The following is a 15,715-nucleotide window of genomic DNA, read 5'->3' on the forward strand; positions in this document are numbered from 1 at the left end:
AAACAAAACAAAAACTAATGCTATTCTAGATTACATCAACCCAAACCTATGGATTCAACTTGCAAGAAATGAGATTCCATCTAAAGATCAGGAAGAACCTTCCGACAGTAATGGTAGCCAACCTACAAGGGATACAGGGCTAGGTGGACGAGTGGACAATCATTATCACCAGGATGTTTCTAACATGAAGTTTTCTTTTGCTTTTTTGTAACTCCCTCCCTCCCCATGGTATAGCAGAAGCCTTGCTATGCTTGCATGAATTTGCGGACTGCTAGGTAATAGAGATAAGAATCTACCAGTTTAGCAAATTGCAGTAAATGTGACCTTTAGGGTTTGGAAAGTACATAGGTACTGTAACAACAGAGCATGACAGGAAGCTAGGTGGTTTTCCAAAACCATATATGAAACTGCTAATGCAAGCACAGAACAAACATGAGCCCCCACAAGTGGTGAGAAGATCAGAGCTTAGCATGCTCTTGTTTATGCAGAACTTTAGCCAATTAGTAAGCTTATGGGCATCGGGCATGAGCTCACGCATTTTTGCAATATGTATAAGTATCTGCTTCCCTCAACGTGAGGTGCACAGCCTTTGTGATCTTATTCACCCTGTGTCTAGATTGGTGCATCTCTCAATAAACTGAATACCTTTTCCACCCATCATCTCCTCAATTGGCTTTACCGCAGGAGGCAGTGCCAGAGACCCTATTTTTTTTTGGGGGGGGGAGTTTACAATAAGAACTGTTCAACAGTGGAACTGACTCCCAGGAGAGGTGGTGAACTCTCCTTCACTAGAGATATTAAAGCAGAGGTTGGATGACCATCTGCCATGGATGTTTTAGCTGAGATTCCTGCAGCGCAGCAGGTTGGACTAGATGACCCTCGGTGCCCCTTCCAATAATATGACACGGGTGGCGCTGTGGGTTAAACCACAGAGCCTAGGACTTGCCGATCAGAAGGTTGGCGGTTCTAATCCTCGCGACGGGGTGAGCTCCCGTTGCTCGGTCCCTGCTCCTGCCAAGCTAGCAGTTCAAAAGCACAAAGTGCAAGTAGATAAATAGGTACTGCTCAGGCAGGAAGGTAAACGGCGTTTCCGTGCGCTGCTCTGGTTCACCAGAAGCGGCTTAGTCATGTTGGCCACATGATCCGGAAGCTGTACACCGGCTCCCTCGGCCAATAAAGTGAGATGAGCACCGCAACCCCAGAGTCGGCCACAACTGGACCTAACGGTCAGGGTCCCTTTACCCTATGAACTCACGGCCATGCATAGGGTTGAGCTGCATAACTCTTGGTGCTGAAAGCGCCCTGCTATCACCCTTTATCTTGTAGCTGGGTTGCAGGATGCAACTGGAAACATGCGCATTTTGCATGCTTCTCAAATCACAACCAGGCATTGCAAAACGCGGGAGGATTTGCAGACTTCCGCTGGAGGGAGCACTTCTTTTTTTCTTTTCCTGAGAAGTGAAAACCCACAGGACGGAGCCGCTGCGCGAATCTCAGCGCTAAGATTGACACCGCAACCAGCCAAGGGGAGGAAGGCAAGAGCTGGCCCGGAGCTGCTGCCTTTACGCGGCTGGCCCCGCCTTGCCCGCTGGAGCACACATGGCTCGGTTTCCAGCAGTTGCTGTCATTCAGGCGCTCCCTCCTCCTCCTCATCCGCCTCCTCCTCTCGCCGCCGCGGCGCGCAAACAGGCTCAGCGGGGCCTCCGCCGGCTTCTGCGCGAGATGCGATGAAATAGAGAGCCGCTCGCAGCGGCGGCAGCAGCAGCAGCTCCTTTTGTTCGCAGTTAGGCGGCCCGGCTGCGTCGCTGTAGCTGCGCGTCCCTTCGGGGATCCCGGGCATGAGCCCGGCCAGCTGCCTGCGCCCATGCGGGGCTTTGAGTCTTGTTGACGGGGGGGACGCGACCTTGCGAGGGGGCCCCCGCGGCGGGAGATGCGCTGGTTCCCGGAGACGCCTGGAGCAGCATGTTCCCTGATGCCGACGCCGCTAACGTGCCCTCCAGCAGCAGCAGCAGCAGCAGCAGCGGGCAGCTCGATTCGGCCGCCGCCGGCTCCCCTGCAGCTCAGAGTCCCGGCGAGTCGTGCGGGAGCGGCAGCGTCCCGGCCGCCGCCGCCGCCGAAGAGGACGACGAGGCGGCGGCGGCGACTGGTCGCGGCTTGCCCTGCTCCATGCTGGCCGCCGGACTGGGGGTGCTGTTGCTGGCGGTGTCCCTCTTCTACCTGGGTCGGCAGAAGGAGGGCGACGGCGGCGAGGAGGCGGCCGAGGCCGGCGGGCAGCCCAGCCTGGCCTTGCTGCTGCTCCAGCTGGCCCTTTACCTGGCCTGCGCCGCCAGCGCCTTCGTAGTCGGCACCTTGCTGGCTCTCGTCAGCCGGAGCCGCGGCCGCCTCAGACCCCCGCCGGATTTCCGCGCTGCCTGGAACTGCCGCTACCCCGGCAGGGAAAACGCCGCTCCCTTACTGCAAGCTGCCGTGGTAAGCAAGTGCCCCTGCCATGGACCCCTTGCCTTGCGCCGAATTAAGTTTTGCAGACTCTTTTCAGAGTGCATGCCTTGCCTTCCAAAGCAGGGCTGGAGTTCAGCCCAGAGTTGCCCGTGTACTGTGCTCTCTCCTTGGGTTCTCAGCTCCGTGGGGTGGACAGTGCCTCTGAGCCCATACAGAGTATGTTTTCTTCCCAACTTGGGAATCGCAGAGATCTTCAGCCTTCCCCAGACATCTGGGGTTCAACTGTAGGCCTCCCCGGATAGTATGTTCAGGTAGACTGGAGTCCAGGCGTCTTTTTTTTAAATTTAGCAAGTAAGTGTAAGGTGGTCTAGGCTTGATTCCCGCCCCCACCTCAATATCTCATACCAAAATAGGAATAGGGGGGGGGGGGATCTGTGTACCTGGACTGCGCGTGTGCCTGCATAGCGGCCTGAAACCTAATTTCATCTCCCGCTTCCCTGCTGAAAGATGACGGTCTCCTATTATTCACCTGTGCAGTGACAGTGCAGCTGCTCCAGTTATTTTGGCTGCAGTGCCCGAAGTAGCAGAGGATTATTTCAGGCCTGCAAGCTTAATACTGGTAAACTTGTTCAAAGTAGGATTAACAACAAGCAACACTAGAAAGTGTGTGCTGTTCTGTTGATAGGTTTTAATGCTGCCCTGCAATGGTTGTATTTCGTTTGGGTTACTGCTTTCTCACTGTTTTTATTCATTTAAACCACATGTCACTCAGATAACCCTTTCGAGCAATGCAGAAATACAGTAAATAAATAGAACTGGTTCAGTAGGTGAAGCTGGCCAATTTCAAATGTGTGTTCCTAAATACTACGTGCTTATGAATAAAAAGCAGAAAAACGTATCCCCTATTCAGTTTAATTTGAGGTGTTCTTTTGTCCATTTGGCTTTTACATTATAGCTGGCTGAACAGGCAGGGTGATACAGCCCACTTATATGGCAGTGGTTTTTGGGGGGTGCCATTAAAGGGATGCCAAATTATGAGAAGCAGCAGATGAGGATGAAGGCACCATATTGTACAGGATTTTGATGACATTGAAGGATCTGCACTTCATTCTTACTTTTGGTAAACTTTTGTTTACCACTACAAAGGGGAGCTTGCAAAGTGGATTTCTTCTCTATACCAAAACACGCACACACCTGTGCTCCCTAAATGTAGAAAGTTAGATGTTCACCAGCTCCGGAATATCTAGTTTTCTACATTGAGGTTTTTAGTGGTGGAACACCCATGCCAGCTGAAGTGGTGCAGCCCACACAGATTTGTATGTACGCAAATCTAATGCGTCATCAAATCTAATGCACACCTCAGTTTTCAAAACCTTGAAACCAGAAAAGTATTTGCTGGCGAATGTATATGTGCCATCAAATCTAATGCGCACCCCTAATTTTCGCAATGTAATTTGGCCAAAAAAGGTGTGCATTACATCCGAGTAAATACGGTACTGAAGAACCGTCATTCCTTATTTGCTGTGAGGATAAGTGGGAAACAGTGTTTGAATTGCCACAGCTAATTTTGATTGTAGAGTGTCAGATCTGCTGAAAACAATTCATAATGTTGATCACACAGGAATTTAAGCCTGCTTCATACACGACAATTTTCCTATATTTCTTTTCTCAAGGAAAATGTACCCCACCTTGTGATTGCATGTAGTATCCCAGGACCAGACTAGACAGATGTGTTCGTTGCACATCATAGTATACTCTTACAAATTATATCCAGAGGGGAATGATCAGTGTGAAGCACAGTAGATGCATGTTTGATTGAGAGCTGTTTATTCAGCCTCACATATAAATAGAAGCTAAACTTGTAACATTTTTTCCTTATTCTGTAATTGGACAGACAATGCCTTGAATTTTATGTGTCTATGATTTTGGTCAACTGATTTGTTGGCCACCACAAGCCAGCTACTATAATCACAGCAAAATTCTGGACATGATAAGCATAGTAGTAATGCACACTGATGTGAAACCTACTGATTATATCATCTGCCTTGCATATCAGACAAAATTATTTTGCATTGTTGGCATTGGAACTAGGCATATAGTTGGATTTATCTCCCCCATTTATGGGATTTCCATGTGTATATCCATTCTCTCTCTCTCTCTCTCTCTCTGTGTGTGTGTGTGTGTGTGTGTAATTGGAAAAATTCTGCAGTAGAACCTGCCTTAGCCTGCAGTTTTAATTGGGAACTTCTTTGAATGAGAGCTGTCTTATCGTTAATCTGGGCAATTTATTAAACCATCCACTAATGGTGTCAGCCTCCAAACTCAATGGATTTTGTTGTGCTGCAAGACTTGAATTGATTTGGCTCGTCACTCGCAAACCACCAAAGATCAAGACTATTTTATTTGGCTTTAAGATACTTGCTTGTTTAGCAAGGGTGGAATAAATGGCAGGCTGTTTGTTTTACCCCTGTAAAAATAGAGAAGGTGCCACCAAAAGCATGCCGCATGGGATGTGATGGCTGATCCACAGGTAGCTGCTGTTACTCCCTGCATCATTACAGACAAAACTGCTAGTTCTTTATCTGCTAATGTAGCTTAACTGGAAATACACTTAAAAAATCCCCATGAAATTACTCCAGTCCAAGTCCTAGCTATGTAGGAAGGGTAGTGCAAAAAAAAAGTCCGGTGAAGTTACTGACCCATAAAACACTTTTTAATCTGCTTGTCTTTTTGCAAGAGCTAATTGGATATACTATTGTTTGGCTTTGTGAAGTAATAGTCATAGAATATAATAAACTTTTGGATCCTTAGTGGTTTGTATACTTAGACTGCTAATTGGCCTTTAGCACTAGAATCGGTTTCATTCTGAAGTATGACCTAATGTGTAGTTTATTGATAACAGCTATCTTTTGTCTTCCAGTTTTCAAGAGTGGGTACTCCTTGTCCTTGTTGCTTGGATTCTGTCTCTAGATAACATTCTTAGATGAGAGCAGCCCCTTGATTACTTGCGGAAACGCAACCTTGCAATTGCAAATTCTCTTGCATTTGTAGGCAGTAGAATTAAATCCTTCACAGTCCTTTCACTTTTTATGTGCCTCTGCTAGCTGTCATTTTTTGAGGGGTGGAGCTTTCCTTATAAATGCTGCTTTTCTCCTTTCTGGTTGCACTCTTTTATATGCACCTCTAGTCTTTTCAAGCATCCTTCCCCCTTTCCTTTACCTTTCTGTCTGTCCAGCTTTATCTGACACAGGCAGGTATGCTTTCGTTGGTGGGTTTTTTAAACAACAACAACACATTTACGGTGCAGTTTTATAGGTGGCCTTAACAATATCTCATTTATTTTCAGATATTTTGTTAAAGGCCAATCTTGTAGCTAGCAAAATGCGCAAGGTTGGTTTCCTGACTGGGAAAGAGGGAGCAACCTTCCTTTTTGCCATTTGAGGAAGTCAGGGCAAGAAGTGGCTCTCAAACACAGCTAGTGTTGAAAATCCTAAGGAAATCACAAAGTCCCTCAGACCAAGGCTCTATAATTGCAGCACTTAGTTTCTTTTCTTTCCTGTTCTGCTTTATTTGTTTGTTTGCTTGCTTGCTTGCTCTTCACTGGTGGCATGCTAAAGTAGGTTACCTGAAAATGGGTAACATTTTAGAGAAGCTGCTTAGAGTAGGGTATTTTACACCATGAAAGAGTAGGGTATTTTACTTGTTGCGAATGCTCTGCGTTTAAGAGAAATTCCAAAATCCATATTTGTTGTTGTTGGCATGCATCCATCTCGAGAGACAATGGAGTGTGCCTACGGGGGTGAAATCACTGAAGTGACATTCCTGTAGCACAAGCCTGGGCCGTTTGTATGGAGCTCCTGCTAGGGTTGCCATGTGCCCTCTTTTTCCTGGACACGTCCTCTTTTTCAGGGGTAAAATTTGGGACAAATTGCATTTACAGTCACGCCTTAGGTTATAGATGCTTCAGGTTGCGTTTTTTTGGGTTGCGGACTGCCGAAACCCGGAAGTAGTGGAACGGGTTACTTCCGGGTTTTGGCGGTCGCGCATGCACAAAAATGCTAAATCACGCTTTGCACATGTGCAGACGCACCGAATCGCAACCCGCCCGTGCGCAGATATGCCTCTGCGGGTTGCGGACGCAGCGGGTTGCAAATGTGCATCCCGCACGGATCATGTTCGCAACCCGAGCATTCACTGTATTTGCTTAGCATCGTCTTTTTTGCTCTTCAAAATATGGCAGCCCTATTCTGGGCTGCCCAGATGACAAGACCCCCCTCCCCCCCGGCCTCACATGTGGTCCGGACATGCTTTGGAACTTCAGTTTCAGATTGTAAAAATATAGTGACAATAGAAAAATCCACCTGTATGCTACTCTTTAACTATTGACAGTACAAATGAGTAAAGAATGAAGGGGTAATTAATCTGGGTTTTTTTGTGTGTGTAATGATTGATTTGTAGACATTTTAATAACATTTCAAATTGTGGGTGTTTTGTAGACTGGAAATTATTATCTGCATGGTACAATATTTTGTTTTTATGGTTAATTGTATTGTAACTTTTATTTATTTATTGCTACCATAGGCAGCCTAGAGAATCTCGTTCTGGGTGGGATATAAATATTGCAAGTAGATAACTATTATCCATAAAATGTAATGGAAGTACCGTATTTTTCGCCCTATAGGACGCACTTTTTCCCCTCCAAAAATGAAGGAGAAATGTGTGTGCGTCCTATGGGGCGAATACAGGCTTCAGGAAGCTCTGCGCAACCCTCCGGAGCCCGGTGCAAAGCTGTGCCGGGCTCCCGAGGGTTGCGCGGAGCTGCCTGCACTCCTGGGCTTCACGCAGCTCCGCGCAACCCTCTGGAGCCCAGCGCGGCTTCGCCATCGCTCTGGCTCCCGTTCTGGGGTCTGGGGAAGCTTGGGCTTCCCCCGCCCCAGCCCCGCGCCTGGGGGGGAAAGATTTTTTTCCCTTTATCCCCCCCCCCCAAATCTAGGTGCGTCCTATGGGCCGGTGCGTCCTATAGGGCGAAAAATACGGTATTTGTAGTCAGAACTCAGAACTTCACTCTAGTTTGTTGGGGATGAACATTATTCAGCCAAAGGAGCACATTCCTTCATGAGCAGTATTGCATACTAGTGGTGGATGCAGCCACATAAACACATCTTTCTATCCAGACAGGCAAGAGGCATTGCCATAGTTCTGTTACACATTTCAGCCAGGCAAAAGCACTTGAGAATAGACCACAGAGCCCTAGAAAAGTTATGGCCTTGAGAGAGCTCTGAGAGCTGGGAAGCATTTGACCTTCAGGCTTGAGATTCCCCACGCCCCCCTGCTTTTGTTCCTAATTTTTCAGCATTGGTGTCAGTTCTGTTGCTGTAAACACATTTTAAACAGAGCACTCTTGTAGGTCAGTGAGAAGCAGTTGCATGCGATAAGATTTGTTTTGTATTGCTTAAATCCTTTCCCAGCAAGCCTGTACTCTTTCTAGTGAGGTATTTCTTGACATGATTTTTTTAAAAAAAATGTTATTTAAGGATTTGGAGAAGTTCATTCATTCTAGTAAGTAACAGCCACCCACTCCCTGGCTTCTCTGCTATTCAGTTCAGGGGTAAGCTACCCAATATTAGCTTACTTGTCATTCAAGCCTGAGATTCAGATAATTGTGTAACTAATTTCCAGATGCTGTGGGCTCATTTGATCCGAACATCCAACTCCGTGTGATCATAGTAAATCACTTTTGAATGAGGGGACTTTCTAGAACAGTTTGTGATACAGCATTTGGAAGAGGGTGGTCTGAGGGAGTTAAAAACAACAACAGAAATTTCTTGAGTATCCCTAAAGTAGCATAAAATATCCCTACATTAGCTTTTTAGATCCTGGTCCAAATAAATGATATGTGTACTCTACATTTTATGTTTATGTTGTGAGGTTAAAAAAAAAAAGGTGAAGGACCCCTGGACGGTTATGTACAGTCAAAGGCGACTATGGGGTGTAGTGCTCATCTCACTTTCAGACTGAGGGAGCCGGTGTTTGTCCACAGGCAGCTTTCTTGGTCATGCGGCCAGCATTACTATACCGCTTCTGGCACAACGGGACATCGGGGCAGAAACCAGAGCGCACAGAAACGTTGTTTACCTTCCCGCCACAGTGGTACCTATGTATCTACTTGCACTGGCGTGCTTTCGAACTGCTAGGTTGGCAGGAGCTGGGACAGAGCAACGGGACTGCCTTTGGGGGACGGTGCTATGCAAATTTAATTAATAATCATAATAATACATTTTATAATAATGATTAGGAAGCAGTTAAGACATGTGTACTTAAAGCAACACAAAAGTGGCCTTCCTCTGTACGTGAATCTGAGAATAGGCCGTATATTTCAGTTTAATAAGCTGAGATAGGAGCAGTGCTATTTTTCTAGAAAAAGAGGTGCCAGAATTCACTGTGAACTTCTCTGATTCTCTCTTAGAATGGCAATGGCACCCACCTGAGAGGTGCTGGAGCTGAGCTCCTGTGAGCTCTGGCTGGGGGAAAAAGCCCTGCATAGGAACAAACCTTTGCCCACATATATGCCCCCTTCAGTCCTTCGTTTGTAGCATTAGTAATCAAACATAGAAGCCTTTAACCATAGTTGAAGTTGGCTTTACATCCTGGCTTCTTTGAAAACTAGTAACCCGTAGTTTTCCTGTTTGTACAAAATGAGAAATGCTAGTCTTATTGGTTTGATTGCTTCTACAACAGAAGGGCTGTGGGCACAGGCAAAAGGTTTGTTCATATGTCAGCTCATTTGACCCAGAGGATCATTATCCAAAGCAGGCCAGAGAACTAATACCGAAATGTTATTAGAAGCAGCAACTCTTCATTAAAAACTTAAATCTGGCGTTAATTGACACCCAGAGTGAGAGGGCAGGATCCACTGAGGAATATTAATTGTCTCAATATTTAACATTAAGCATGTGTGACTCATCTAGTATTGCTCCTTCACAACCTGAGTTTTTCATTTGGGCCCTAGGGTGAAATAAGATGTTTCTTTTGTGGACATTCCATTATTTTTATGTTCCTGGCGCTATGCCTGTTTTTGTTCCTCCTCATAATTTCCTAGAAAAAGTTGATGGGCTTGTTGATGGTGCTGGTTTTTCTGTTTCTTTTCATTGACTGAAGATAACCAAGAGGGAGAGATAAATATGCACAGAACTGTGTTTGGTTGCTTGAACTGAATATCTGAGAACGCTTTGCGGAGAGGGCCATAGCTCCTTTGTTGACCTAGTTTAGACCTTTTTTGAAGCCAGTAGAACTGTTCATTTCCACACGTACCTGCCATACGATAACAGTACAGATCAACCATGTCGTCCTGGAAGTAATCCCTATTGTATTCAATGGGACTTAGGAAAGTGGGGTTAGCACTGTAGCATATGAGGCCCTTCTTTGAGTGCCCCTTACATTTGTGGCATGGCAGGTGGCTGCAGGAGAAAGGACCTTCCCTACTTGATGGTCCACCCCAAATATGGAATGGTGCTTTGCTTGGCATTTCAAAGCCAAGCAAATGCTCTTAGTAAAACCCCTCTTGTATGCTATACTGTGTGTGTTTATTTCTGCTGCTTTTCGTAATTGCTTTTTTTATATCGTTGCGTTTAATGTTTTGGTTTTAAGAGCCTTTGGAGAGCTACTGCCAGTTGGACTAGACAGTATGGGGGTAGATGGGCCAATGGCATGAGAGTATAAAGTGGTTTCATATGTTCATAACGCTTGAGTGTGATTCAGAAGTGTACATAAGAAGAAAGTACGCTGAGTATACAGTTACCAGTGTTCAGCATCCCCATGAAATGAGAGGCCGTACTGTCCATGTAGAGCACTTACATTCCATGTTGCACAGGGGTGGGAAACCTCCAGCCCATGGGCCAAATTTGACCTGCCAAGACTCCCCATTTGGCTCACCAGGACATTTTGGCCAAGCCCTGCCCTATACCTGCTACCATATATGACACTCACCCCCCCCCCTTCCCCACTACAGTGGTCCCAGCCCAATATGAGTCCTTCCCCAAGCTGCTACTTTTAGAACAAAACAAAAAGGGAGATCTTGATCACAGATTTCGCACATCACATCACATTTTTTCCAGGAAACAGGGTAGGATGGGAGTGGTGCTTTCAGTATCTGTAATATTTTGACCGATGAATTATTTATACTATATATGTTGCATTTTTGTATGTGTATGTAATGTGATTTATGACATGGTGGCTTGCCTCACACCATCTAAACGAAGCTGTAAATACCTATTCTGAGGGTTATTGTGATTAAAGATGTTGCTGGTCGTCTTGCACGTCAAAGACAATACTGGTGCTAACTTGGGTGAACAACTGAATCACCCTTTTTGCATAGTGTTGCTTTTAGAGTCATTGGAGATGGAGAAGCTTTGAGGAAGACAGTTTTATCTGTGGAGATGCACATTTATTGGACACATTCAGCTGTATAGGAAGTCCTCCTAGGTGAGGTGTTGATTCCGATCATGTTGGCAGCAAATGTTGAATGTTGACTCTTTGTGACTTCATGTATATGGTTGTATTCTTATCTTGCATACTGTGGCTATCAAATCTGCTTGGGTTGACATTTCTAGAAGATGAATGGTTCTTTTCCCTTATTAGTTTACATGTCTTTATTTGCAAATGATAACTTAATTTTCTCATTTCAAATTGGTCATTTAAAAAACTGAGCAACCTTTGGAGTTAGGAGAGTGGCTCGGAGTTTTGGCAAACTCCAGATTTGGAAAGAAATTTATTTTTTAAATGACTGTTAGGCTGGGCTAGATGTCTCGAACGTAGTGTGTGCTTTGCTGGATTTAACAATCAAATGTCATTATTTAAATACTGCATTCATCCATGTCTTAGGTGTGTGCATGTTTGCTTTCTTTTAGACTCTTTTATCTGGAAACGCACATGAATCTGTCCAGTCAAGGAGACTGATGATTTCTCATAACATGGATAAAGCTCTGAAAGAAGGTAGGACTCAAAGATAACCAGTTATTTGATGAAAAAAATATTTCACACAATGGAATTTTGTAAAATAAAAATTTGAGGACCTCCCTCCCACCCACCCACAGTACTTTGGGAGACATTCAGGTTGCCTAACTAGTAGCATGGAATCTGAATGTCAGTAACTGTGCTGTCATTGTCTAAAGTAGATGTATGGTTGGTTGGATCCATGAGTGGAGTTCCCCTAACAGAAGGGAGTGCTCTTGGGTCTCAGCTCTCCCTTTCAACTGTGAAAGATCAGGGGATCCTCTGGAATAGAGTTGGAGGTGGCACGAGGGACTGCAGTTGGAAACACACAACAGACTGGACGCTGGCTAATAAATTGAAGCTTCATTGGACAAGGCAGAATATGACTACTCAAATAAACAAGAACAGTAGTCTTCGTAGTGAGCACACCTGGCTCGTTCCTTTCTACATTTGGAGGTTTATATTACATACATGCCTTTTTTTCAGCCAAAGCTCACTGGAGCTCAGCTCCTGCATGTCTCAGGTGGATGCTATTGCTATTCTAAGAGAACAAGGGAGAAGTTCATGGTGAGCTCCGGCACCACTTTTTCTAGATAAATAGCACTGATTACATACATACATACCTTTCCACAGTTCAAATCTTGCTCAAGGTTCCTTACAGACAAGGAGCACGTCTTCTAGGACTCACAGCCAAGGTGGTCTATTTCCCCCCTCCTTTTTTTCCTTTTTTAAATTATCACCTATTCAGTATTGGAGAACCGTGCTGCTGGCCTTGAAAATGATCATGGATCCACTTCTCTTGCATTGGTTTCTTCTTGGAGTAGGCAGGCAGTTAGGGCAAACACTGTGGGTAAGAGATGTGATTCAATCCAAGTCTGTAATAGCTGCCTTTTAAAACTCAGGAACCTGTCATCAAAAGAATATACGATGCTGATATATCCCAAGTGTGTCTCTGTTTTATAAAATGTATTGTGCAGCCTAGGAATGATATTTTAAAGGCAGTACCCAAATAATTTAATTAAAAAGAGTGAAGACAAGGCTTAGGTTGAGTTGCCAGCAGATAAAGGACAGTATTTTCTGTTGTCTCTTAGAGAGCTTCTGTCTGTAAATGAATGCTGAATTGCAAAGGCTGTGTTGCAGTGGTAGCGAGTAGCCTTGCATGGGGCTTAACCATGAGCATTCTAATTGTGGAGGCAGGAAGAGTCAGCCATGCAATGTTGGCGATTGGTGTGGTTGCTATTAGCAGAAAATTTCATGCATTGGGTTGAGATCTAGTGACCAGAGATGGGAGGCTCGGTGCTAAGGAGCTGTGGGTAGAAGCGCATGGATTTACATTGGAACCAAAACCAGTCAACACTTTGTATTGCCCATCCACAGTTGATAGTGGGTTCAGTCACCTCTAATGTTATGTAAGGTTTGTTACATGAACAAGCGTTGCACCTGTGTGGCCTCTTGTCCCCTCTTCACATGCTCTTCTTAATCAGGTAACTGCTCTGGCAAAGTCTGCTAATTTGCTGCTGCATCTAAATCTGCAAACTGTCATGCCTGTGGAAGTGGAAGTAACAGATGTAAAAAAGTGGGAGGTGAACCAACCCAGCTGTCTTAGTGAGCAGCATGAGGCTTTTTACTGTAACTCAGTAAGATGTTTCTACCTACATGTGACTATAAAGCGGTTAGGCATGCCGGACCAAAAAGGTATGATAGAGCTGGGTAGTTAATAGTTTCATAAAATAAAGCTTAGTTTTCATGTGACACAGTGTGTTTTATCAGTTGTACTTAATTAAATTACTCATTCTGTGGGAAATTACCGTATTTTATTTTTACTTACAGTTATAGGCAGCTACTTAGGATTTCTAGTAAGGTGACTGACAAATGGCAGTTGCAGTCTTACTCTGTGAACCTCCAGCAAGCTTTTTCAAGGCCATTTTTTCTTATATCATCCCTTTCTTATTTTTTGAAAGGTGGGAGAATGCAGTACGCTGAAGGTGCAAGCAGCCAGTGTTTTCAAGCACCAATTGTTCATAACAGTACTCCCCCCCCCCTTCCCCAAGGCTCCTGACTGAATTCTGCTTCATCTTTGGTGTTGCTTTGGTTTCAGTGTTTGACTACAGCTACAGAGATTACATTTTATCTTGGTATGGTCACCTCAGCAGAGACGAGGGACAGCTGTACCACCTGCTATCCGAAGACTTCTGGGAAGTTGCCAAGCAGCTGCGACAGAGGCTCAGTCACATTGATGTAGTTAAAGTCGTCTGCAGCGATGTAGTGAAAGCTTTGTTAACCCACTTTTGTGACCTTAAAGCAGCCAGTTCCAGGTAAAAACATATTCCCCACAACACCCTTATTCCATTTTAGTTTAGCTATTCTCTCCTTCCCCTTTTGCTTGTGTTTGAACTGTATTGAGAGACCCTGTGTGGTGTAGTGGTTAAAGTGCTGGACCAGGACCTGGGATACCAGGGTTCAAACCCCACTCAGCCATGAAGCTCACTGGGTGGCCTTGGGCCGGTCACTGCCTCTCAGCCTAACCTTCCTCACAAGGTTGTTCCGGGGATTAAACAAGGAGAGGGAGCCACTTTGAGCTGCTTAGAGAAAAAGATGGGCTATAAATACAAATGATGATGATGATGTTGAAGAAGAATAGTGAAGCCTCCTTTGAGGCAACACCAACAGAAACAATGATAAACAGCAATGATAACTAACTTTTTTGGCATGTATGTCACAATACAAGTCAAACGTCTGAGAGACTATATATGCCGCTTGCTCCCTCATACATTGTGGTTGGCCTGTGTCTAGTCTACTGAGCTGAACAGGCCCTGGTCAGTAGCAGAAAGGCAATGGGAAGTGTAGGCCTGATCCTACTTTTCTGGCAGGCATATGGACCCTCCTTTTCCTACCTAAATGTATAATGAACTTCTATTGTTTTGGTGCATGTGTTACAGGTTTACCTTCTATGCCATGTGCATGGCAAGGCATTGTTCTCATCAAGGTTAGAATTGTGGCCAAACTCATAAATGTTTTCTGTCCTGTATTAAAAATGATAAACTTCGCCAATTATTCTGTTGGGAGCCACCCAGAGTGGCTGGGGAGACCCAGCCATATGGGTAGGGTATACATAATAAATAATTATTATTATTATTATTATTATTATTATTATTATTATTATTCAGCATTTGGGGTGCGGTCATTTAAGACCAGTTAAAGATGGGCTATGGAGGTTGCCAGAAAGCAAAACTTTGCAAGAGTATGCATGCATGTATATATGTATTTGAAGAGAGAATAATGTCACTGATGTGTTATCAGACATGGATTGCAGTTGTATATTTGTTGTCCACTTCTCTTGTACTAGGAACTGAATCCCTTTGACTTGGGTGTGTTCACTACATAGGCATGTGAAGTATATTGTGAAAGCTGATGTTCTTGAAAAGGGAATTTCCTCTTTGTTCTTGTAGTTCCATTTTTTTGGTTGGTCTTATCATTGGCAGTACCTAGTTGGCAAAGGGGATTAACAGAAACCACAACAAACCAGGATGCAGCAGGAGCATCTTAAAAAAAACACACACAACCCAAATTAAAGTATATTTGTGTGGGTGGACCCATGGGCTAGCTAGGCGACTGCTTGGAATCTCTTGAACTACATCCTTTGAAACACAACTGTGTATTCCCCCCCCCACCTGTTGCACATTGAATGTGGCCAGTTAATAGCTGTGTAGTTGGTATATGTGAGTCCTTGGGATGCGGCAGATCTCCATGTGGCATTGAAGCTCACTGCATGACCTTGCTGGCCAGTTTGTTTGTTTATCTTGGAGATGCTCATGATGCAATAGATTAAGAACCAGGTTGCTATGTGGCTTTCTCTAGCAGAGAAAGAAAGCTCCTTGACCTATTTTTATTCCAGCCTTCAGCATGAATTCCCAGAGTGCTTCACATAAGAGGAAAATGCAAATTTAAAAACCCAATTAAAATATAAATAAAACAAAACTGAATAATAAAAAATACAGTTATTAAAAGGCAGCAGAATCTTAAAAGCCAGGTAAAAAGGATCTGCAGGACTAAAACTATAGCATGCACAAATAAAAACGTCGCCAAAGTAGGCACTAGATGTTTCTTTTGCATAACCTACTTCTTAAGGATGTTCTGTGTTTAAAAATGGGGCAGCTGATATAAGCTTTCTTGCTGGGATACCAGTATAGCACAGTAATATTACATATGCTCTCTTTTAGATATTTACAATTGAATGCCCAGTTGGGAATTGAAACATGGAGACTTAACAGGATTTCACTGTGTT

General features: G+C 44.5%; 1 protein-coding gene across 2 annotated transcripts in view; it reads left to right on the plus strand.

The window, feature by feature from the left end:
• The first annotated feature begins 1,508 nt into the window (after positions 1-1,508).
• The window catches only part of SNX25 (sorting nexin 25), a 48,049-nt gene continuing 33,842 nt past the window's right edge, over positions 1,509-15,715 (plus strand). Inside the window, exons 1-3 of one of the 2 annotated variants that reach the window (XM_083458096.1) lie at positions 1,509-2,469; positions 11,346-11,430; positions 13,529-13,745. In XM_083458096.1, the coding sequence (XP_083314222.1) occupies positions 1,963-2,469; positions 11,346-11,430; positions 13,529-13,745 (809 nt within the window). In that variant the 5' untranslated portion in view covers positions 1,509-1,962. Of the gene's footprint in view, positions 2,470-3,394; positions 3,560-11,345; positions 11,431-13,528; positions 13,746-15,715 lie in introns of those variants that run through there. The other variant, XM_083458097.1, reaches the window with a different exon arrangement.

Source organism: Podarcis tiliguerta (assembly GCF_965153285.1).
Source record: "Podarcis tiliguerta genome assembly, chromosome: 9".
Classification (NCBI taxonomy): Eukaryota; Metazoa; Chordata; class Lepidosauria; order Squamata; family Lacertidae; genus Podarcis; species Podarcis tiliguerta.